Below are 25,679 nucleotides of genomic sequence, written 5' to 3'. Positions count from 1 at the left end.
AGTTAGAGAAGAAAGCAGCTTCCACAGAGACACCTGGGCAGGGACCCTGAACATAGATTATTGGGGACACCAGCAAATTCCCTTTGTCTCCTTTCAGGGAGAAATGGCTGTGTTACCCAGAAACACCTGTAAAAGTCTTAGCTAATGTCTGTGTATCAGGCCTTCGCCCACGGCCCGGACGGCACCCCTCAGCATAGGCGGGGGGAAGCCTTATCTTTTGTTTCCAAGAGGCGGCTGGGAACACACCATCTGATCTCCTTAAGAAACAGGCGTCCACTTAAGCACCAACCATTATGATTGCATCTCAAACCCGTCATCTGTGAAAAGAGAGCTCGAATCAGAAGGTCTGAGCCAAATATTGAAAGTGAGATTAGGAAGAACAGTGTCTGTGGAAGGGTCACGGGCATGAAAGCAGAACAGACCTGATAAATGCAGTGTAAATGGAAAGTAATTGATAAAGACGATGCACAATTTTAAGACATAAGGAAAAGAAGACAAGAAAAGCCGTAAGTACCCAGATGAAGAAAGCCACACAGAGTAGCATCAGAGTTTTCTGTGAACTCAAAGGGAATGTTAATTAAGAGGCTGCAGGTCAACTCAGGTGAAGCAGGATAATCCCAATGTGCAGGGAGAGACGGATCCACGCTACGTTCGTGTGTGTACGTGGGTGTGTGGAGCTATCTCTGGATCTAAAGAGAGGTGGGAGAATAATTCTGGTGTTCTGATTTCTCTTGCTGAAAGGAATTGAAATGTTGCTGTTAAAGTCATCTCCATGTCACTTTAGCACAGCAGTGCCAGGAAGATCCCCCCAGAAAATGAAGACTGGTTTTCAATTTGCAGGCCAAAGGAAAGTGATTGAGGTTTTAGATAACCATCAAATCACTTCCCAGCTGTATTTAATTTTGCATAAGGTGAAGGAGGGAGTGCATGTCCACATTGATCTAACCATGCACAGGAAAAAGTGAGGCTTCCTACTGAAGAATGGTACCTTCACCAATATTCATTCCAGAACTTATATAGCCCAGTGAGTCAGAATGGTGGACATCTTGAAAGCAACAAAATTATTGAAAACTCTTTCAAAATGTTTGTTTTTATACTCACCATAGATAACATCAAATCATAGACAAAAAAACAAACTTTTTTTTGGTACTGGGGACTGAACTCAGGGACACTCAAGCAGAGTCACATCCCCAGCCCTATTTTGTATTTTATTTAGAGACAGGGTCTCACTGAGTGGCTTAGCACCTCGCCATTGCTGAGGCTGGCTTTGAACTCTCAATCCTCTTGTCTCAGCCTCCCGAATCACTAGGATTACAGGCTTTTACCACCACACCATCAAGAAAAGTATTTTTTAATCAGATATATTTATTAGAACTTTCCCTACACTGGGCAATGTGCTGGGCACCAGGAATATGGTCATCAGGAAGACATCTAAGAAGAGTCTAAGAAGGTACATTGACCCCCAAAGTAGCATGACCCATAGTATGTTCAGCCATCTGATTTGTTGGACTTGGTTGTTTGCAAAAATCAAATCCACCCTCAAAAAAACAAAGTATGATACTACTTAGGGTGGTCATGATTAGTTGCCGTCTTTAATAATGAACAATTCTCAAATAGAAATTCCATATAGTTTCCCAGGCATCCACCTTGCAGCAGAGGACTTTCTCGATTGGCATTTGTGGATACACGTAGCCATTCACTTTTTTTCTATTTCCACGGAACATTATTTACCCAGGTGCACGTGCCTCACATCTGCAGGTCTTAAATCTCAGCCCTTTCTGCTAGGGAACTTGTGGGTTTCCCAGCGCTGACAGCTGGTGGGTCACTCACTGATCTGCTGCCCCTTTCTCCCCTTTTCCAGAATCCTAGGGAATCGTGTGGCTGAGCTCGAGAAAAAATTAAGAACTCTGGAAGTTTCTGGTTTGTGGAGTCTTCCAGGTAAGCGAGACTTCATGGAAACGGTCTCTGCGGGTTTGTTTGGTTTTCAGTGTTTTATTTTGTTCTGTTTTAAAGGAACTCTCACGTAATTTGCAGAGGATTAAATTACACGTAAATGACAGAGGATTCTGTCTTTGCAACGACCTTTTATTTGGAGAGCATTGCTGAAAAGTCTACTGGTGTTTAAATGTAGAAACCATCAAGGGAGGGGACAGAATCAGAAAAACACGAAAAATATTCAAGTCTCCTCTGTGGGGCACTGAAGTTTCGCTAACCTGAATTCTGAAACTGTCGTTGTGTATGTCTGTGCATGCGAGCGCGCGCGCACACACACACACACACACTCTTAATCTTTGTGAATATAGTGAATTGTTTCTTTTTTTTCTGTATCATATAAAGATTCGTTCAATGAAATCATCACTCCTAAAATGAATGTGAGACTCTACAAAGATTTGTGCAATTTAATCATGAGCCCTAAAATCGAATGTAAGATTGTACAGAGATTTGTGCAATTTAATCACCAATTTAATTTGTGCTAAAAGTGAAGAGCCAACAAATTTTTCTTACCCCAACGTCCTTCCCCACCATCATCTCCTGCTTCCCCATCACATTTTCACACGGCTGGAAAACAAGTTTCCTGAGATTTATTCCCCCACAGTTGTACAATGCGAGAGGAAATTCTGACTTCTCCCTTTAATCAGCTATATTTATCCCATTTATCTTGATAAAATACCCCTTTCAGGAGACCCCCCCCTCCGTGGTCCCCCTTGTCTTGATACTCTTTAGAAACTTATATTTATCCTTTCCCTCCACCTCCTCTGTCCCTGGAAGGAGCATTGTGCGGGTATTTTTAGTTACTTACCCTTTCTGTTCAAACCGGTCTCTTCTCCCCTTGACTCATTTGGGCTACTTCCCTGTAATGTATGACAAATGGAAATTGCCACAGGGAGGTGGACGACATCGAGTTTTCTTAAATGTGAATCTGAATAGCTGCCTTTGGTTGCCTGGAAGTGCGTCTCATAAATTGGAAATTTTAGCAGAGGTTCCTTGAACTTGGTGTCAAAGGACCTAACAGAACTAATTAGTGGCAAGTGCGTCCTGGGGATCGAATGCCCCATCTTGCACACGGCCCCTTTGATGCTGTTAAACCTCATCTTCCAAGCCAGACCTCTCTTCTAGGGCACTGCATTCCACACACTCAGGCAAAGTTGCCATTTATTTGTGTAGTCGGATTCCTGTTTCTGTGCATGTACCGGGGTTTGGGGTTTGTTTTTTTTTTCCCTCAAAATGACTTAGTGAAATTTCCCTCTATTTCATTTCTATAATTTATGTAAAAAGATAGAAGTTGAATGAGTGAACAAATGCAGAGAATTTCCTGTCTCTGGTGTTGTTTGGTCCTGGGGGGACTTAATGGCCATTTTGCAATAACAGTTGTCTCTTTCCTTTTTTTCTCTCTCTTTTTTGCTGCCCAAGGCCTGAGCTACAATGTTTCCGTGGGACTCGGGAGTATGTTCCTTTTTGAAATATGGGCTTTGGGGCTAACACCAGCCATGCTGTGTATCATCCCTGCATGTAAATAAGTAGCAATGCATTGTCTGTGTTCCTTAAACCTTTCTGACTGGAACAGCCCATGGGAACAGAGAGATCAGTTAGTGTAAGCCAACACCAGAGGGTGGAGCCAGCTTTAAGGGACCCGCCTGGGTGGATTTTATGTTGCCACCTGGTTGTTCTTGTCCCTGCCTCCTCATAGATACCAATGGGAGGACAGAGAAAGATCCCCACCTTGTGTCACGGCGGTGGCATCTCCCTGGTGCAGTGAGGAGGGTGCTGTGATGTTTTCGTGGTATGATGTCTTCCATCCCTGGTGACACAGGGCGGGGAGCCTCCTCCACTGAAGTCCCCGCAGTCCCTCCCACACTGCATTTGAACTACCGCAGGGTGGAAAAAGGCAGGGGTTCTCCTCCTCTCCCCCATTTCTTCCCTGCTTTGTCCCTTGTCCCTTTCCTCTTCCACATTCACTCCCCAAATCCCTGTGTTTGGCCAGCTGGTGGCCCCGAGCCCCTTATTCCAGAGATCACCAGCTCAGTCTTCTTGACAGTGTCTTGAAGGGGTTGGTGTCTTCTCCAGTAAGCCAGCCGTCCATGCATTGATGCATTGACACCTTGCGGGGCAGAGACTTTGTGGATGTGGTGCTGGGTGCTGGTCACACCACCGTCCCCTCCAGGAGCCTGTAGTTAGGGAGCGAGAGGGATGGCTCATATAGAGAGGAGGACAAAGTACACGTGGTTCCAAAGAAGTTGGTGTGTGAGGGACCCACGGGAGGAGTCCCTGGAAGGCCAGGCGAGAGCAGGGTCACGGAGGGCGAGCACCGAGTGCCACTCCAGTGGCAGACGTTGCTGATGGAGCGCCGGGCTCTGCCTGGCTGGCCCCAGATGCTGCCCGCAGCGGCCAGAGCTGCTGTGTGAGAGAACATCCTCCCCTCTCCGGACCTAGTCAGATCTCCTCATGTTAGATAAGGAAACAGGAAGGACATTAGTTGACACCTAAGGCCACAGAGGTGGCACTGAACCCAGGCATCAGCCTGTCGTGTCGGTGACCTCCTGGCACTGGGGGACTGCATTCTGAGAAGAGAGGAGCAGGGCCGACAGCCCTTCGGAGAGCCTGAAGGCCGTGGAGAGCTTGCCCCTCGCTACCACGCCATACACTGACTGCTGGACTTTGTGCTTCGACTCCTCCTCGACTGCCCTCTCCCTCCCTGCTTGCTCTCTCAGTGACAAGTGGACAGGGGGAGGTGGACACATTCAATAAATGTCACAGCCTGCAGAGAGAAGTCATGGGTAGCAAAGCCTCTTCCACACTCTAGAGCATCTGCAATGAGTGGGAAAGGTATGGGGCTATTGAGGGAGCCAGAGGGGGACCCCACTGACGGTGCCCCCAGCAAGGAATGGCCCTCCATCACCTCCCCAGGCTCCTGCCCTCCAGCTCCTTCTCTCAGCCCTCGTCCCACCTCTGCAGAAGACTGATGCACAGGTGCCTCTGAGGGTGGCTCCCGGATGTGTTCATGCTCCAAAAGACACACTGAAAGCCAGGAACTCTGGCTAGTGCAGCGTCTGACCCTTTAAGCTTTGAGCTTTCCTCCTCTGCACTCCAGGCATCAGCCTGAGTAAGAAAACATGTGGCTTGAAAATACTTGGTACAGGGCCTGGGGCTGGGGCTCAGAGGTAGAGCGCTCGCCTACCATGCGTGAGGCACTGGGTTCGAACCTCAGCACCACATGAAAATAAAATAAAGACATTGTGTCCACCTACAACTAAAAATAAATATTAAAAAAAAAAAAGAAAAGAAAATACTTGGTACATTTTGGAGCAGGGGAGGGCTTTTGTGCCAGAAGGCATCAGTAGAGCTTCCAGACGCTCAGACACAGCCGAGTGGAAGGGCTGTGTACACTAGTGGACTCCAGTTTGTGGACTTCCACCTCTAGACCTGAGGACCAGATGGAAGTACAAGGTATCCGACCATCAGACTTGAGGCCAGCTTGACCAGCATGAATGGGATCTGGACTTGATATTTAGAAATAAGAGAACAAAGAGCCTTCTAAGGAAGGTATTTTAGTCCTTCAGACATTTAGAAGAATGATGGGAACTTGGTGTTTTACCTTAGGATCAGGAAATAATCTCTCTGGGTAAGAGTTCTTCCCCACCCCTCTGGGATGCGGCATGGATGAGGAGTGGCTTGTTCCTCTCTCTACGTGCTCTTTTTTTTTTTTTTTTTGGAGAGCTTTGATGTTGCTGGTACCCTTGTTTTGGAGGAGCTGTGTGGGATGGATGATGACCCTGTGACTGAGTGGGGCCAATGGGGACAGTTCACCTCAAGAATTCCTCTGGAGCAGAAGGCTGAGGCTGGCTTGGTCACTCAGCCACAGCTAGCTCCCACCTCTGCTTAGACTTCTGATTCTTTGGCCACCGAGACAGGGGATATTGGAAGGCTGGTTGGACACAGTGGCTCAGGGTGTGTTCCTTACGGAGCCTCCTAAAGGCTAGACAGGTTTCAGTCTCCTTGCAAGAGAACATGGGTCTGGAAACGCAGTCTCACCTTGACCTGTGGACAGGTTGTGTGGCCTTGCTGGAGGGAAACAAGACATCCACCGCAAGACACCTGCTACCCATTCATGGTGACCAGAGCCTGTTCCCCATTAATCCACCAAGGAGTTTCCTGATTGCACCTTTGCAGCATGCTGGGATCTTTGATTGAGCAGTGACTCACTCTGAGGGCCTCCTCACATCCCAACTGCAGATCAACAGCTGCCTTTAGGAAACCTCTGACTAAGGTCCTGAAGATTTCTAGATTTTTTTTCCACATGAGGGATGCGGAACATCAAGGTCAGCTCCTACCAGGTTCTACACTTCTGGGATGACTCTCAGATGGTGGCCAATCACCCATTCCATCCACATGGGGTGGCAGCAGCACACAGACCACCAGCTGCAGGATTCTCAGGGACACCTCAGCCGTTGATTCAGATGTCAGACACTGACCAAGCACCCACCACGTGCCAGACTCTCTTGCATGGTCTTGGAAATCAAGTTAATAGGACATGGTCTAATGGAGAAAAGGAATCATGAACACGTTCAGGGGAGCCAGGACACAAGGGTGGAAGGTTCTCCAAAGATAGCAGACTTCCATTAGCCAGGTGTAGTTCTGTGCTCTGTGAACCTGAACCTGGGTAAGATCACAGAGTTTACAGCCTCTGATCTGAGCCCAGAGACATTTAGTAGGTTGGCTTCAAACAGCCTTAGCAAGGGTCTTGCTCAGAGTGAGACAGGTGAGACTCATTACGTGCAGGCAATGTGCCAAGATGTCCCTGAGGTTGGCACCATCATGTCACTATTTATAGCAGAGGACATTGAGTCACAATCCAAGTTCTCACAGCCATTTTGCTGTGGGGCTGGAATGTGAACTCAAGTTGGAGAACAGGCTGAACTCGTGGGCCCTGAGGGTTCCGTTTGCAGTAGGAATCCCAAGGTCTGATGGGCCAAAGTTTGGCATTGCATCCTGGCTGGAAGGCTCTCTGACCCCTGGGGTGGCCTCACCTCCTGTCCACATGTATTGTGTCCATTCCTGTTCATCACGCTCATGTTCAAAGCCACTCTTCCCTGCCACTCACCTTTGTAGCTTGCCGTGTCCTCTAGAGTTGGACTGGCTTCTTTCCTCCTCCTCTTTGCTCTAAACTTTTCCTATCCATTAAGGATTCCATCCTCACAGGTAAGGGCTTTGGCTGAATGGGACTGCATAATCCACCTGGAAGCTCAGGTGGGATGAGGTGGAGGACTTGATACAACCCACTAGACAGAGTGACCATTCCATCTAAATGACCAAGTGGAATTAAATCAGAGTATGTGTGGCCGAACTAAGTGTTCCAGCAGGTGACATTTGCTGACCATCTACTGAACACCCAAATGCTTTTCATTTATCAGTTCATTTTGTCTTCACAACCATCCAAAGATGCCAGAGGTGGAGTGGGGGAGGGGGTAATTCCTTCCTCATTTGACAGATGAGAGATGTGAGGCCCAGAGAGGTAAGGGGGTTCTTCTGATGTGGCACAAACCGTATGGTAGAGTTCCAACGCCTGCGCACCTAAGCCCTCTGCTACTGCTTTATCGTCATGGTGCCCCCCAGCCACTTGGTATTGGTGCACCCAGGCTGCCCTTTACTGGTGGCTTTTGTTAGCAGCCATTCCTGAGCAGGGTCTTTAGTCATATGCATCTGGCCCTAGACCTCAGGGCCCCATCCTCATGTAGAAAAGGAGCAGCTGGCCTCTCCCCTCTGGATTACCTATAATTAAAGAGGATTCCTAACCCAAACAGCCAGGTAATCACAGGGGAGTAAGTGTAACCCAGCCCCACTGATGACATAGTATGTCTGCTTTCCCCTTTTCTGTGACAGGAGGCAAGGACACCCTACTGTTCAGCGACCCTGCTCTTCCCACCACACAGAGGTCAAGATCCCCGCTGCTGAAGTTTGTTGACCAGCCCACAGAGACCAGAGTGAATCCCAAGGATGGTAAGCACACCATGGTTTCTCTGCTTTTGCCTGACCTGTGTCTACCACAGTGGACGCCAGTCCCTTCCCCTCTGACAGCTCTGTGGACAATCACGACATTCCTCACATTTACCTGGGTTCATCTTGTTGGGAGATCCCTGCCCTTTGGGCAAGGTGGAATTATGATTAAGTGTGGCCTCGGGAGTTGACCAACTTGAGTTCACATTCCAGCCCCACAGCAAAATGGCTGTGAGAACTTGGATTGTGACTCAATTTCCTCTACTATAAATAGTGACATGATGGTGCCAACCTCAGGGACATCTTGGCATTTTGCCTGTGTGTAGTAAGTGATCTGGGAACTTGGAGTGGAGAGAACATCTCCTCCATCAGGCACACAGTTCTGGAGGCTGGGGGTTTGAAGTAGATCAAAGACCCACGAGAGGACCAGATAAGGCAACAGATATGGGTGCCAGGTCTCTTCCTATGTGGAGTCTTGTCTCCCCAAGAAAACTTTCCTTCACATTTTTAGAAGTTTTCCTCCACCCCTCAGTGTGGTAGCCAGCTTCCAAGATGGCACCACGGGATCCCTACCCCTTGGCATTCCCCCTTGTGTAGTCCCCTCTCACACTGTATTAGGGCTGGTCTGTTAACAGAGTGCTGTGGAAGTGATGGGATGTGAATTTTGAGGTTGGGTCATAAAAGACATGTGGCTTGTGCCTTGCTCTCTCTGTCTTGGATCTTTCACTCTGGAGGAAGCTGGCTGCCATGTCAGGAGGCTCCTCAAGCCACCCCACATGGGCTTCACATGGTGTGGAATTGAGGCTTGCAGCCAGCCTCCATGTGAGTGTGCCATCTGGGAAGCAGATTCCCCAGCTCCAGTCAAGCCTTCAGATGATTATAGTCCTGGTCAACACTTTAATGGCAACCTCACAAGTGACCACTAGTCAGAACCATCACACTAAACTGTCCCAGACTCCTGGGTCTTAAGCTGGTAGGTTCTGGAATGATTTGTTACACAGCAGTAGATAACTGATATTCTCAAAATGTGACTATCAAGGTTCTTTCCTTAAACATCTGCATTTCTTCTCCATCCTCTCTTGTTCAGAGACATACCTTCAATCATCAACTCCATAAGAATATTCTCAAAGCGTCCCCCCCACCCCGCCCGGTTTCCTCCTGCAGTTACAACCCCATATTTCCCGGGGCCTGGCTTTCCCACTGAATCTCTCTTCCTGCCTCCTCCTCCTTTTCCTCACCCTCTCAGCTACTCAGACTTAACATGGTGGAGTCAGCCTCCTTCCTTCTCCATCTTGTCTGTCACAGAACTCCTTCTGTAATGTCCTGCCCCTGGGTCCCTCCCACCGCTGGCTTGATTCAGGTCCCCGTGGCCTCGTTGGCAACCCCCTCCTGGATTTTCTGCCTCCCACAGCAGGATAAAGCTGCCAGCTGGTTTTCCATCGTGTCTGTAAAACCCTGTGTGGTACCACGCTCAACTGTCTTCTGCCAAAAATCTCAGCTCTGTACCTGGCCTTGCCCACCTTTCTAACCTTATGGTCATCGGAACTTTTATCCAGTGGACTAACAAGTTAGCTATGATTGGGCACAACTTGAAGTATCAACAGTGTATTACTTACCAGGAGTCTTTGGGTCAGATAGGTGGTTCTGCTGCTCTGAGCTGGATCAGAACCTGTTCAAAACACTCATTGTAGTACATGGGAGGGGGTAAACTAGAAGCCAGGCCGTGTCCGGGATCTCAACTAAAAGGCTCCCCAAGTACTTGTGGGGGAGTTCCTAGAGAAAACCCCTAACTCTGGTAGGTTCCACACTGACAGAGAGCAAGGGTGGTACTTTCCAATCTGTAGCACGTGGCTGTTTGCAAGGGTGGCCCGTCACACACCCCACCTCGTGTCTTGGCTGGTGGTCATCCCATTGCAGCAGCCAGTGCAGAACACCCTGTCTGCTCTGGGTGCGCTGAGCCCGGGGGCTGCCCTGGGCCTGGGCCTGCTGCCCTGAACTGGAGCATGAACCTGGCTTGATTTTCACAAGGGCGGCCTTAAGTAATGGACTGATTCAAAACGATAGTTCCCAGAGCTCCATCATCAGCTCTCATTGTTCCCACCCCATCCTCACCAGCACTGGGGGAGGCAAGGAGGCATTTTGGAGTGGCTGTCAGCATCTGGGATGGCCACACCGCTGCTGCAGCCCTGATTAATTCCAACCCAAAGCAGCGCACACTCAGGAGCACAAAGCCCAGCAGAGACCAGTGAACAAAGGCAGACAAATGTCCCCTTTGGGCCAAAGAGGCAGAACGCATTTAGGGGTCTAGCAATCATTTCTATAAAGCAACACTGGTGTTTTTTCATCTTTAAAGAAGAAAAAGCACTTTTCTTTCCACACTATTTGTGTCATGAGGCATCTCTGTCAGTCAACTGCCTTATCATTATTGAGATGTGTATTGTTATGAATAAGTATTAATGATATTAATTCTGTTTGCTAAAACAGCACAGAAAATTGCTATTATTTGCAATAATATTTTCCTACTCTTGGCTGCTTCAGAAATCTTTTATGCAAATGGCAATGCTGTTCTGGAAGGAAGAATACAACCCCCACAGCTTAAGAGTTAACGTTCCAGAATCCCAGAGTTAAAGGGGGATGTTGCCACCACAGCAAGTAACCAGAAGTCTCAGGGACAGAGCAACAGCTGTGACATTTTCAGGAACTTTTCACTTGTCCTGATGATGACTTGAGTGCCGCAGTCTGGCTGGGCACAATCAGGAGCCACTTGTCAAAAGAAACTAACTTTATTTTTAGAACCACACACGCCAAACAAAACAGCCTCTCAGGAAAAACCCTCAGAGCCTCAACTGCCACCACCGGCTTTCCACAAGCCTCTCTCTCCCACACAAGCTTCTCTCCACCTCCCACAATCCTCCTGCTCTTGAGGCCGATTGGCTGGGTCATGTGGGCGGAGCCAAAAAAGTCCCCCAATGAGCAGCTCCGTGGTCTGAAAGGGCAGGGAAACAGCCCAATGAGCATCACCGCAGAGGAGCCAATCAGCTAGATGTTGCTGGGGCCGCTGTGAGCCAATCATCAGCCGGCAGCTGGAAGTTTGCTGGGGCCCCTTCGGCTGTGGTTCTCAACACTTGAGTATAAAACACTTTTGGGATATCTTTTAGGTAAATGAAAGAGGGGACTGTGTTGGTGAATCCCACTGTTGTCCCATAATCCAATGCCAGGGCCTGGCCCCTTTATCTTTATCATCCTGATCCTGGAAACATAGCCTTTCTCAGAAAAAAATAAATAGGACCAAACAAGAACTGCAGCCTGTGTTTGTGCATCCCCTTACTACGGCTGTTTTAACCTAGAACGAGAATGGTGGCAGTCATGTCCCCTCTACCGCCCCCATTCCCCTGCAAAAAGGTTAAAAATGTCTCCCTGGTCATCTCAGAGGTTTGCCATTTTTAAAAAAGATTCGTGTATTTGGACATGAGCAGAATGTCATCTAAAGAAATGGCAGGAGGCAAAATACGAGTGACCAAAAGGCCCCGTGTCTTTTAGACTACGCTCCCTGCGAGGTGAACGAGACAGAGAAGATCAACCTGAATCATGGTAAGAACACACTGCAAATGGCTCAGGGCTAGGGTGTTAGGAGTGAGGTTAATTAATTTTTCAGGGGCAGCAGAATATAGTGTTAAGTGTCCTGGAAGAAATAATTTCATAAGACTAATTTCCAGAAGAGTTTATTCATCTCACATTGGTGAAAAATGTAGCTGCAGAAGGCACCATCATTTACTCCTTCTGAATCAAGCTCCCGACTCCGCTGCAAACTTGCTCCTTTGACTCCCTGTTTCTCATGTCCCCTCTGCAACCACCATAAAAATCTCCATTTGTTGGTATGAAATGTATATGATTGCTCCTTGAGCTACCTTAGGTGTAGCTAAATGTTTGTGTGAATTAGGATAAATCTCTTTTTTTTCCCCCAGAAAGTACCATTTAAGAACTTTCAGGGTAGCAATCTGAATTGAATATAACTTGCAATGAAGAATATAAATTCAAGGATTAATTTTCATATATTAATGCATGGCATTTAAAAATGTGTGCTAATATATTCACTTATTCATGCATTCATGTACCAGCCCATATATCCAACTATTTAATAAACTATTTATTGAGTCCCCACAGTAGAATACCGATAAAGTTAAAAAAAAATTAATCAGGCTAGAATTTATACTAAAGGTATTTTGAGGTAGCAGTTTAGTGGGAGGAGTGTGGCCTTATGGGAAGTCAGGCACTGGGAATGTGACCTGTGGCAGAGTGAACCAGATGGGCTTCATGTGGGAGGTGGCGTTGGGCCTGACCCTTGAGGTTTATCATTGGGATATAAAAGGGAATGACGGTCCTGGAAGAATCAACCACCGTAGCAAAGGCAGGGGACTGGGTGGTGCACCAGAAAGGGCTGGCCTTGCTGGAGGGTGGGGTTGGGGTGCAGGAGTTAAGGGAGACACACGTGGGGTCCTGGAAGCCTGAGTGCTAGTTACTAGCTTGGGCTTTGTTCCAAAGCACTGGCAGCCTTGGAAGGTTTTGCTGTCTGGGGGAAGCTGGGGTGAGGTTTGCACTTCAGGCTCACAGTGCTCCTCACACTGTGGTGTGTACCCACATCGCCTGGAATCTTACTAAAATGCAGCCGCAGAACCAGTAGATGTGGGGAGGTGGTATCTGAGATCTTGTATGTCTACCAAGCTCCCAGTGCTGGGCTGCAAACCCCACCTTGAGTAGCAAAGGTTTTAGGGATGGCTCCTCCCCCAGGAGGGTGAACTGGAGCAGGAGGAAGTGAGGCCAAGGAACTGATTAGGAACTAACATGTGTTGTGATCCTAGCTGAACAGGTCTGAATAGGGTTTTTTTTTTTTCAATCCAGGTTTGCTTAATTCACTAATTTATATATTCATATATTTCATTTAAGCACAAGGAATGGTCTCATTTTCAGGTACAGTATTTATGTAGAAGAGGAATGCACAGTTATACATGACTCAATTCAGACTTTGGAGAGTATTAAGTAGATTTGATTGAAAGCGTCTCTGAGATTTTTCTGTGGTCATCAAAAAGTATAAAGAGCTGAGTGTGATGGCATGCATCTGTAATCTCAGCTACTGTGGAGGCTGAGGCAGGAAGATTGCAAGTTCAAGGTCAGCCTGGGCAACTTAGAAAGACCCCATCTCAAAATTAAAAAGACCTGGGATGTAACTCAGTGGTAGAGCACCTCTGGGTTCAACCCCTAGTAAAATACACACACACACACACACACACACACATACACACACACACACACACACAGCTAAAGGGAACAAAATGGCTTTTTTAAGTGTGAAAAGGAAATTTGTACCAGGAGAATTAGAGGGAAGACCTGCCTTGCTCAGGCGAAACCCACCATCTCCTCCCTAACGATTTCACTTTTTTAAAAAATCACCTATAATCACTTCCTCTTGTTTTCTATCTTCTTTTTTTGGTAGTTTCATTTTTATTTCATGATCCATCTTATTTAGCTGTCTCATTTCTAGGGTTTCTCAGCTTTTTAAAACCAGATTTAGCCCCTTTAGAAATATTGTTCTTAATTTTTAATTGACGCAGTTGATGCATAATGATACTCATGTTTATGGGATATACTGTGACCTTTCAATACATGTGTACACTGTGTTAAGATCAAATCAAGGTCATGGGATATCCATAATCTCAAATATTCATGATTTTTTGGGTATCGGAAACATTCAAAATCCTATCTACTAGATGTTTTGAACTATACAATAAATGTGAACCATATAATCATTTTTTTTACTTTCTTAAGATTTTAAGCACTTATTAGGTAAATAAATGCTTAAAATGCATCTAGTTGTTTAATTAAATGTAGATTTGAGTACTTCTTTATTTAATTAAACAAATTCATAAAAATTTGTTTATTTAATTAAACAAATTCATAAAAATTTGTTTAATTTATTTAATTAAACAAATTCATAAAAATTTGTTTAATTTATTTAATTAAACAAATTCATAAAAACTGTTATGCATTGTATAAAATTCGACTGGATCATGGATATCATGACATCATTATATGTTGCATTGTTATGCGTTAACTACATTTCAACTCAATCTTTTTAGATTATATCTTCTTTTTAGGTAAAAACTTGAAGTGTAACAATGTATTAGATTTATGCCTTCTTGACTATATGATCTTTCTAAATCAAGTAATCCTCAAAGTTTATATATAATCCTTATGGACAGTTACTGCATACCTGTCACCTGCGGGGGTCTGAGTGTCTGAAATATCCAGCCTGGTTTACATCTGCTGTCTGAATGCTTCCTGGTACACTGGCTGAGATGGTGTATGAAGGTCATGTCCAGCCAAGCCGTGGGGAAACAGGCCACCACCACTGATGTGGAGGGACCTTAGACGGCTGACCCGTAGTTTACATTGAGAAGGAAGAGTGAGCAGAGGCAGACAGCAGTGGCCTGGTCAGCTCAGGCTGCTCTAGAAGAATACTATATTTACTGATTTAAACAACAAATACTAACTTCTCATCATTCTGGAGGCTGGGAGGTCCTGTTCAGGGTGCTGTGGGTTCAGTGATGAGGACTCTTCCTGGCTTTTGCGTGGTGGCCTTCTTTCTGTGTCCTCACGTGGTAGACAGAGAGTCTTATAAAGGCACTGAACCTTTCATGGGGGTCTCATCTTCATGACCCTTTGAAACCTGATCACTACCCACAGTTCTCATCTCAAAAGCCATCATGTTGGGGGCAAGAGCTTCAGCACAGGAATTTGGAGAGGAAATGGTATTCAGTTCATCACCCAGAGGGACACGGGCAGGGCTTGGCCATGGATGGAAAGGACGAGGAGCTAGATATACTAAAGTGGCTTCAAGTCTGAAGTCTAGGTGACCACAGGGCAGTACTGGAATGGCATCATGGCATCAGAAGAAGGTGTGCTGGGGGAAAACTGTCTTCCAGAAAGAGCCAGCAGGTTTTCAAGGTAGAGGATCCAATCAGCAGTCAGAAACATTCTGTCAGATTGTCCTGTGGGGTAGGAGGTAGAGCCACGGATACAGCTGTGGAAGTTGCACTTGTGGGCAGGGGTTAAGGTGGCCAGTGAGCAAGACTGCATGAAGAAGGGAAGTGAAACAGAGGCCACATCACTGGGGAAGACCTCTGAGAGGGGCCAGGAGATATCAGGATCAGCCAAGGAAACCAGGAGGGCAGATAATGTTCCCAAAGATTTCAGGCTGAATTCCCTAGAACCCATAAACCCTACCTCCTCTGGCACAGGAATTTCACAGAGATGACTGATTGATGGATCTTGAATTATCTGGTGAACCCTAAATGTGGTCACATGTCTCCTTCCATGAAGAAAGCAAAAAGAGACAGAGAAGGTGACAAAGGTGGGAAGGAGGCAGCCATCAGAAGCTGGGAGAGGTCAGGAGCAGACCTCCCCTGGGGTCTCCAAGGAAGTGTGGCCTTGGCTGCCTCCCAGTGGAACCCACCTTGGACTTCTGAACTCATATCTATAAGAGAACCCATTTGTGGTGTTTTAAGTCATGAAGTCAGTGGTTATTTGTTACAGCAGCCGTAGGAGACTAATATAGCATGCTCACAGAACGAGCTTGGAGGAGAAACAAAAGAACATGGTATTGTCCCAGAAAACACAGGCAGGGAAAATTGAGAGGGTTGTGTGGCCGGTGGAGATGGGTGCTACCAAGGAGACAGAGGAGGGGACTGAGAAGAGAACAGGAGCTGGTGATGCGACCTCCCTGGTGGGGAGAACATAGGTCAGATTAGATTGAAGGATCCAAGGTATGAATCAGACTTGGGAAATGGAAGCAGTGGGTGTAGACTCCCCAGCCTACAAATCATGGCAGATTCTTGGAGTTTGCATATCTTATTTTTTTAAACTAGGAACACAAGCACTTGTTAAAAATGTAAATAGCAAAAAGAAAAAAATGTAAATAGCACCAAAAGTGCGATTCAATTCAGAGCCTTCTCCACCCTTGCTTCCTGCCCTGGTCCTTAGTCTGTTGTTCCCCAGAGGCAACTTAACATTTTTTAGTGTCTACAGTTTGAACATCCCTAATCTGAAATTTGGAAGGCTCCAAAATCTGAAACTTTTTGCATGCTAACATGATGCCCCAAGTGGAGTTCTGCACTTGACCTCATGTCATGGATCACAATCAAAATGCACATGCACTGAAAATATTGCATACAATTCTTTTTGTGCTATGTGTATGAGGTGTGTATGAAATGACTGAATTTCATGTTTAGACTTGGATCCCCTTCTAAGATATCTCATTATGTATGGGCAGAGGTTTCAAAAAAAAAATCTGAAATTCTTCTAGTCTTAAGCATTTAGAATGAGGGATGCTCAACCTGTACCTCTGGAAAGAATTTTACAATTGGTCAGAGTACTTCTGTACATAATCCCCTGTTGGTGAGCTATTTCCATGTTTATGCTATTAAAATCAATGCTGTATTGAGCATCCAGGAACCAATGTCTTGAAATATTTGGGCTGATCTCCCTGGGTAGATTCCTAATGTTAGAATTACTTTCTCAAATGCTTTTAAGGATAAGATAGATGATGTCCAAATGACCTATAAAATCATTTGGGTACTTTTCATTCTCTTACTTTATATAATTGCCCTTATTTCCCTATATCCTTAGCAATGCTGAACTTTGTAAAACCTTTTAATTTTTGCCAGTTGATATGATGGAAAACCACCTGTTGCAATTTAGATTGCGTTAATTGTGTGTGATGATATGAGCCATTTCATGTGCTCACTGGCCATTTGTATTCTTTTTCCTGTGAATTGCCTGTCTTCATTCAATGTTTTTCATTCAATATTTGTTGGAAATTGTGTGTTTAAATAAACCACTTCTAAACATGGGGAAAAAATCCTACAAACCTCATATAGAGCAAAAGGAGCCAGACAGAGACTGGTGTGCATAGGTTCCAGTATATAAAGTTCAGTGACCAGGCAAAACTGATTTGGACATTCTAAACAGGATAGTGATTAGAGAAGTGACCAGGCAGGGATTCTGGGGGCACTAGACTAGGAAGTGTTTGGAGGAGATGGGTAATATTCTGTTTCTCATCCCAGTTTCTGGTTCTGTTAGTGTATTCACTTTGAGAAAATTCATTTTTCTTAGTATAGTTTGGATCTTATGTGGCATCTTAAGATCATGTGTTAGAGGCTTGGTCCCCAGGGAGATGTTACTGGGAGGTGCGAAAACTTTAAAAGGTGGGGCCTAGAGGGACGTCTTCAGGTCATTGGGGGGGGGGTGCCTTTGAAGGGAACAGTGGAAGCCTGGGCCCTTCCTCTCTTCTCTTCTGCTTCCTGGTCAGGAGGCAGCTGTTGTGGTCCACCTCATACTCCTACCACGATGTGCTGCCTTGCCCAAAGTGATGGGCCCAACCAAAACTGAGAGCCAGATAAGCCTTTCTAAGTTAGATGTCTCAGGTATTGGCTGTAGTAACGGGAAGCTTGATCATGCAGAGCTGTATGCTTATGTAGATTTGTCCAATCTCCTCACATTATACTTTCATTAAAAAAGAAAAGTAAGGCCTATTTTTGAAAATATTCTTGAGTGCTTACAATGTGTCCGATAATGCGGACCAGCCAGCCGAGGCTCCTGTAATCATGGACTTAAAGTTCTTGGATAAGTTAACACTTGTCAAATGCTTAGCTCAGTACCCAGCACAGAAGCACACCCATGTGTGAGCTGGCAGGGTTCACTTTAGAGAGGGGAGAAACTGAACGGTGTCATCAGAGACCTAAAAGGCATGTCCCCTTCCTGGAAGGTCACCTGTATGTGAGTGAACCTGGGAACCGAAGCTGCAGAGCGAAACAGGACCTTGCAAAGACCTAAGTGAAAGGAATGGAAATTGATTCCGAGCCTCCAAGGAAAAGGTTTTAAGCAAGCAAATGACCTGTTTAGAACATGCTCTACCTTGTCCCCACCCCTGCTTGTTCATCCACTCCCCACATCCAGCATGCAGCCTGAAAACACACCTGCACATGTCTGATGGCAAACCCAGTGAGAATGGGTTCTACTGTGACCCCGTTCAGGAGGGCCAGGAAGTGTGGCCCTCCACCCCTAGCCAGGGCCTGTGCTAAACAGGCCCAACTGTGCTCTTCTGTAAGGTTCATCACTGCTTTGCCCGAGGGCTAAGAACAGCTGGGCTGTGGGAAGCAGTCTGCAGCTGGACTCAGGTCTGGGCCCTCCGAGATCACTCCACCAAGCTGCTGTCTGTCATCATTAGGTCTGGGAGGCACCGGAGGGAGTCCTTCCCCTCACTCTGTATCTGAGAATCAGAGGCCAGACAGGTCCTTCTGATTACAAAGTAATCAAGCAGAGAAACAGCGACAAGGTGTATCCAGGGCTCCCCCTTGTCTCCTGCCCCTTCTTCTTGCAGCTGTAGAATTTGCATCACATAGAAAAGGTGTTCAGGGACGGTAACTTAGTGTGGAAGGAGGGAACATGAAGCTGCTTTTGCACATAATCTTTTCTTTGAGATTAAAGAAACATCAAAGAACAGAGGTGCTGATGGAGGACAGTAAGGGACGCAGTGACACTAAATCCCTCTCACACTGGCCTTCTGTTTCTCACCCTGGAGGCGCTCAGAGCCTCCTTCCTTTACTATAAAAAGCCCCAGGTCTTCCCTGAGCTGCCCAATGACAGTCTGGTCACAGGGAGGCCAGTAGAGGTGAGGAGGAGGTGGCCAGGCACCTCAAGCAGAAGGATCATGAACGTGACCCCGTGCACCCTGTCCTTCATCAGCGACAGCCAGTACGGGAGCATTTACGCATTCTTTAAATGTGGGTCCAGTGTTTCCCCTGGGCGGGGCCCCCCAAATGCATGGAAGGGGAGGGCAAGAGGGGTTCTTCCTGGGTGTTCCTGCGCCGGTCACCACGGGGCGGCAGGTGGGCAGGAGAGGAGGGGCGAGGGCTGACTTGCTGCCAAGGTTTGAGGCTGTCTGTGTTCTGTTTCAGGGGAGGCTCAGAAGCAAGAAGGAGATGAAAGTCTGGCCGCCGCCGGGGTGTTGACAGCGCCTGACGATGCTGTGAGGCCCGCTGTCAGCTCCCCAGCAAATCCGAGCCCCGGGAACCCGCGAGAGCACTTTCATCCTTCATTACCCCAGTTACCTTCTGCGGAAGGAGAAGTAAACAGGCTTGGAAGGGAAATAATTAAACTGACAAAGGAACAGGCGGCCGCTGGACTGGAAGAGGTCAGGAGAGAGGGCCGGAGGAGCGAGCCAGGGCTGTCCCCGCAGGGCCTGGCCTCCGGGGGGGAGCTCTCCATGTCTCCCCTGGACTGCCTGGAGGCCACCAAGCCAGTGGCCGAGGATTCCACACGCGAAGACGGCGAAGGGGTCCCGGAGGGTGGAGACACCAAGAGCGCCGTGCCAACTTGAGAGGGATCAGGGTCCGACGTGATGGCACACTGGAGGCACCAGGGACGGTAAGGGAAGGAGGGGACGTCCAACACGCTCTCGGGCCGCTTTCTCCTAAGACACCTCCGTGTGTGCAAACAAGAAAACCCTGCTCCCGCTGCAAACTGGGCACGTTCCGACGGCGGCGCCGGAACCGTTTGATTTATTCAATGCGGGTCCTCGAGCTTCTCGGTGTCATCTCTTTCTGGAAGACGCGCTGCTGTGACACGGCCGGGCGCGGGGATCGTGGCTGCCATATGGCTGGTTCGCGGCATCCGTCTTTCTGTCAGCATTTGTTTTATTCGAGATAAGATGTTTTTCTATTAGCATTTAATGTTGTCGATCAAAATTATGGGAAGAGCTGGGAAGGGACGGGGTTTTAATCAGGCCTCCGTCGTGGTAATGGCGAGGCGGCTGGAGGGAGAGGTGTAATTGAGTGTAATGTGTCCACGGGGCCCTCGGCTACACTCCATCATGTCAGGGCCCCAGGACCTCGCAGCGTGGGTGTTCCTGGCTTCCTGGCGGCAGCACTGTCTGTCACTGACTGGCAGGCGAAGGGGACTTGGGCGGGCTGACAAGCTGGCTTCTGGTTTGGAATCCTCAGCCCCTGCCCCTCTGCAGCCTGCGAGGCTGAGGGATTAATTGATCTCAAGTGAAGGAGCCCGGAGGACGGGAAGGGGCAGGGGACCCGAGCAGCGCTCTGACGTTTGTTTCTGAGATGAGATGAGGGCTAGATCTAGAAATGATGGCCTCCCTATTCGGCATGTGCTACCTACCTGCTTTGATTGCCATTTGGGGCTGGGGAAGAGCTGCTGCTTCTGGGTCAGTCTAGTTTCCTGGACCAGTCCTTCACTCCTTCAGAACATTCAGGCCACTGCCCTTGTGCCACCAGATGCTGGGGTTTTAGAGACAAGACAGAGCCCATGGCCCTACAGGGCAAGAGAGAGGAAAATACCATGACTTCACTACAGCGCAGCCCACGACAGGACTGAGAACCAAGTGTACAAGGTCAAGGGCACAGAAAGAGGGAATAGTCCCCCCCACCCCACCCCGGCTGCTACTTTCCTTGGGGATGAAATGAGCCTTTCCAGGTGGCACCAGAGCTTCAGGGAATTGTAGAGCATCAGCCCGCAGACCTTTCTCTGAGCCGGGCTAGGTTGCCCCCCCCCCCCAGGATGGTCCAGTGCCGCATCCCAAAGCTCAGAACCCCTCTGAACCACAGTCACTCTTTTGAAATGCCCCCCTGCAGGGAAAAGAGAGCCTCCCAAGGTGGCAGAGGTTGGAAATTCATCCTAAGAAACCAAAGCTTGTTCCAGGGCCATGGTCCTGGGTGGGAAACCTGTACAGATGGCCAGCCCTGGCCTGCATTTCCCTGTGGTTTTCATCTCCTGTGACCCTCTCCTGGCTGAATGACAGCCCATTGGATATTGTACTGCCTGACTCTGAAGGAGGAAGGAGGGCAACCAGAAGGGCCCACTGTGAGGGCCTCCAGCTGCTGCTCTCCCACTCACCAGAGGTCACCCCCCTTGAGAAACGAGAGAGTCCTGGAGTCAGTACCCTGTTGCTCCTTGGGACAAGGACACGTCCTCAGTCCCTGACTGCAGAACCCCCAGTGTTCCGTCCCTGCCTCTGTGTTCCAGTCTGTCCATCACCCCTCAGACCTACCCCATAACTCCTGCTCAGGGGAGGTGGCTTCTGCAGCTCCGAATCTCACACAGGCCAGCAGTCGAGAACTTCTCTGAATTGGGCCTCAACTACTGCACAGGACACCAGAGCCACCAAACGAAAACACAACCAGATTTAATACAATAATAACAAAAAGAAAAATTTTGCCACACAGAAGTTCTGATGTTGACACACAGTTAGCCAAGTGTTTATCTTTAAGGCCTCATTCATCACCTTTTGGAAAGCAGAGCTTATGAGAAACTCTAACACATGTCATCAGGACCAGAAAGCTCTGGGAGCCCCAGAGAGCCTGGGCTTTGGGGAGATGGGGACAAAGGGAGCTTTGACTTAAATTCTCTGTGAACAGTTTGCTTGAGAGGGTCATGTGTTATTAGATAGACCAGGAGCCAGTGAGTTAGGATCCTGTCACATAGAATCCAAGTCCAACATGCCATTCATATGTGTGTGTGACACTATGTCCCCTCCAACACTGTTCGCCTGTCCCTCAGACATTAAAGGGAGCATCAGCAATTTCTTGTGGTTGTCTGCCTGTCTTCTTAAGAGTTGTTGGGAAAGTTTGTGGCATTCTTGTCCCCACTCCACCAGATGACCCCATGCCAATCATGGTTCTCTCAGCAGCAAGTCACCCTTACAGAAATGTCAACAAGAGGGAAGTGAGTTCTCTTGCATAACAAGGACCTCTGAAGTGGGGCACTCCAGGGCTGGTTCATTCCAGAAAGTCAGCAGCAATCTGGGTTTCCATGTCCCTGGTTCACTTTCCCCATGATAAACAAGACACTGCGCCAGCTCCAGGGATCACCTGCTGCCACACATGACCCAGGGCAGAAGGAAGTTTCTCCCCACATATGCAGGTGGGTGCTTTAGGAACAAGGAACCCAGTTCCTGCCACGTTTCATTGGTCAGAATCATCACATGCCACCTAACCAAGTCACATGCCTATGTCTAAACCAGTCCCTGGCAAGGAGATGGTTCTCCTGTGATGGGGTTGAGTCCATCGAGACTTACTCTCTGGGTTGGGGAGCAGTCTTGTCCCCAGATGCACAGGCACTGAAGGGATAATGGGCCCAGGCAGACCATGTCTTCGAGGCATAGGAGACTTGGAATAGATTTAACTAGACTTTGAGCCTCACGTGTCTAGGGTCTTGCAGCTGTCCTGCTCTGTAGGCGGAGGCTCCCACCTGTTAGACTCTACAGGTGTGTCTGTCCACTTATTGTCCCAGCTGGCTTGCCTGCAGAATGCAGAAGAGTCTGGATAAATGCAGCTGAGCTGGCCGTTCTCCTAATGAAGGCTTCTTCCCACACTCTGCCTTCCTGGGGATGCTATTTCTTTCTTTTAATTAAGGCACATGGAAATGATCGGTATTTGTAAACCAGGCATTTCTCATCCAGATTCCTTCCTGTTCCACACTCCTCCTGCCCACCTGCCACCCTCTTCCCCTGCCTTCTCCCACAGCTTGCCCCAGGACCACTGGCCAGAGACCTGAATGGCCTCCGCTCCCAAACACATATCCCCATCCCCGTGCCAAGTTCTAGAATCAGGCCCTGCCATCAGCCATTCGCACTTTGGAGTGAATTTTCCCATGAGTTCCTCCCACTGGGAGCATTTGCACCCTGCTGATCATACGGCATGGAAAGTTCTGTTTCCTCTTGAAGGAACTTCAAAGACCAGGTGCTTGCTTATTGAGGGCATCTTTCCTGGCTCTTTAAAATGACAGTTTCCCTTGTCCCTCTGGCTGTCTTGCTCCTACAGCACTGTGGGTGACGGCACCTACTTCGCTTCAGAAAAGTTCTTTATCTGAGCACCTTCTCTCTCGGGTATCATTCTGGAATCCTCCATCTGGATCAGACCTCCTCCTTACTAATACCGAGGGTAGCTTCAGACAGCTCCAGTTAGGATCCCAAAAAGTCAAAGCCCAACTCACTGCTTTAATACATTCCCTTTTCCCTAAATGTCTTTCTGCACAGAGAAAAAATTGAAGATCAGAGAGATGCGATGGGGAGCTCAAAGCCAATCTAATTAGAAAGAGAAACCGAAAAAAACAAGAAGGCGTTGTCTCTCAATATTACTGTGGCTCACAAAATAAAACAAGTTGATACAGCATGAAGGCAATTTAAAGTGATAGATACAGATGTGCTGTCTTACATTTCATATCACCTCTTTACTAAGAGAATTTTTCTTCTGGATGCAGAGAGAAAGTCTGCATAATGCTGGATGGCTTGATCTGGAGAATCTGTGAGCTCAGGAATATATTTGGGGATCTTATCCAAGGCCAGTGATAGCCTATTAAAGTTAAAACAATTGGCTTTTTAAATTTTTTTATTTAAAGAAAGAAGGAACTTCTATTCATGGGCAGACCTTGCTAGATTGGGTTCTGTGATCATCATGTATCGCAACTATATCTTTTTTGTTACCTGAAATAAAAATGTGATAATTTTCCTGAAATTGATGATTAATTATATTATTTGCCTGTTCTCCCTGCTACTCTCCCTGCAGGGGCTGAAGATTGCTTCCAACGGTATTGTAGCAACTCATCCAATCTGTCACCTAAAATTATTTTATCATCTGGTAGTCATGAAAAAGATGGAGGATGTAAAGATTTTATGCTTTCAGTCGAAAAAGGCAGATCTAAAATCAGTTAGTTTATTTCCTGCAGTCTTTCAAGTTGACCAAAGTGCTCGCTGATTTGCTCTATTTTCTTACGTTTTTAGTATTTCTGTGTATATGCACTAAAAAGCCCCGCTCAGGGAAAAAAAAATTCACTGCAATTCTGAGAAAAAGCTTATCCTAAACATCTAAAGATAGCATTTCTAATTATTGTCTACATTGTGTTTAAACTATGCAAACTTGAACATTATTCTCACTTTACCAGCTGTGTCTAGGTAGAGTCATTACATCAAACGCTTCTAATTTTACAAAAAGAAATCAAAACAAGTGTGTGTTTAAGTCCCAGTGACAAACTCGAACCCTGTGAGTCAAATAGGCAAACTGATTAGCAAGCCACTGGGAAGTCAAAACAGCAAATATAAGGAGATTAACAAAACAGATCTGTAAGATTCGAGGAGTAAAAATAGACTCCAGAGGCCATGCAGGGTCCGATGTCTTGGTGGCACCCATAAGGTTCTATGCCAAGAGCCAGATGTCTGCCTTGTGGTTCACGGTCTTGCCTTCATCAATCCACCCCCACCCGCCACCCACCAGGAGCTGGGATAGCAGGGTTCATCTCAGCCAGCCATTCAGTGGCTACAGTGGATGCAGAAGTCCTTTTTGGAAACCTCAGAGGTAGCCACCTTCACCTGGATCCTTCTGGTTTTCATGACACTGTCTTCTAAGTCAGCCCAGTCCATTAATAGGGAGCTGTTTTTCTGACTTAAGCCATTGCTTTAACTAGATATTCATTAGATCTTTATCAGGTAAGCAGGTGCTATGCACCTGTTATGAATAATACTTGATGAAATCTTCAGAACAATCCAGTGTGAGGATCTGATTTTACAGATAAGAAAACTCAGGTTCTGAGAAGTTGAATGACTTGTTCAGGTCACACAGCTTCCAAAGCTAGGGTTCAAACAGCCTTCTGACCTGAACCTGAGTTGGCCACTGCTGTGCTAGACAATTCCTTTGCCCTCCCAGAAAAGTGGTTTGCCCTCCGATTTGTTACTGGCCTCTGGAGCCTCCCAGGATAATGTGCCAATCCTACTCCCATTAACAGAAGGGAAATGAATGAGTCTGCTAAGGGGTCTCCCTGGCCCTGTCTAGGGGCCGAGGGTGGGGAAGAGGAAAACTAATAACAGAAGACTTTAACAAGCACCTGCATTCTTTGGGAAAACACAAACCAAACCCCCTTGATGATCCTGAGTCAACCTTTCTCTGGGCAGCAGAGGGGAAGACAGGGTGGGGGTGATTTATTCCCCTCCTGAGGATTCCTGGGTAATTGCTGCTGCATTTTCACAACTTTCTATTGTGCATCTAAGCAAACAGTCCATTTAAGATCAGGATATTTAAAGACTCCGTTTGCTAGTGCCCTTTCAGTGCTGACCCGGAAGTTTCCAGTGAACATTTCAAACTAGGAGGAACCAGGTGGTGGAGCAAAGCCACCAGCCTTTTTCTCCAGTTGTCACTAGGGTTTAAGGCAAGATGTTAAAATAACAAGTTAGTCCTCCTTAGAGGCAAAAATAACCAATGGGGATGGGTTTCTGGCTGTGGTTCAGTTTGACTCACTGCCTGATGAGTCTGGGAGAAATGGCCTCTGAGCATCCAGGGAGGAATATCCACAGCTGGGAAGTGGGTCTCCGGGGAGGCAGTTACCACAAGTGCTTTTGTTTGGTGAATGAAGGGGCATGCCAAGACTCTTCTAGTAGTGTGTGAACAGGTTATAATCTTCAAAAAGGGAGCAGGACCCCCACCCCAGCCCCAATCAAAATCAGCTGCATTTGGGGTCCACCACTTCCCTCTGCCTTTGCAACTTGTCCTGGCACAGATAATTCCAGCACCTTCGGATGCCAGCACCAAGCCCTGAAACTCGCCAGTCACATGGCTTGACTGGTAATGACT

General features: G+C 47.3%; 1 protein-coding gene across 5 annotated transcripts in view; it reads left to right on the top strand.

Annotated features, from left to right (window-relative positions):
- Ccdc149 (coiled-coil domain containing 149) overlaps nucleotides 1-23,573 on the top strand; it is a 63,682-nt gene extending 40,109 nt beyond the window's left edge. For 4 of the 5 annotated variants that reach the window (XM_048784280.1, XM_048784283.1, XM_048784282.1 and 1 more), the window contains 4 exons: nucleotides 1,862-1,938; nucleotides 3,412-3,444; nucleotides 7,879-7,995; nucleotides 19,005-23,573. In XM_048784280.1, coding sequence (XP_048640237.1) covers nucleotides 1,862-1,938; nucleotides 3,412-3,444; nucleotides 7,879-7,995; nucleotides 19,005-19,426 — 649 coding nt within the window. In that variant the 3' untranslated portion in view covers nucleotides 19,427-23,573. The remainder of the gene's footprint in view (nucleotides 1-1,861; nucleotides 1,939-3,411; nucleotides 3,445-7,878; nucleotides 7,996-19,004) is intronic. The other variant, XM_015481738.2, reaches the window with a different exon arrangement.
- Nucleotides 23,574-25,679: the final 2,106 nt, after the last annotated feature.

This window comes from Marmota marmota, unplaced genomic scaffold (assembly GCF_001458135.2).
Source record: "Marmota marmota marmota unplaced genomic scaffold, marMar, whole genome shotgun sequence".
Classification (NCBI taxonomy): Eukaryota; Metazoa; Chordata; class Mammalia; order Rodentia; family Sciuridae; genus Marmota; species Marmota marmota.
Note: the sequence above shows the minus strand (reverse complement) of the source record. Positions and strands in the feature narration are given on the sequence as shown.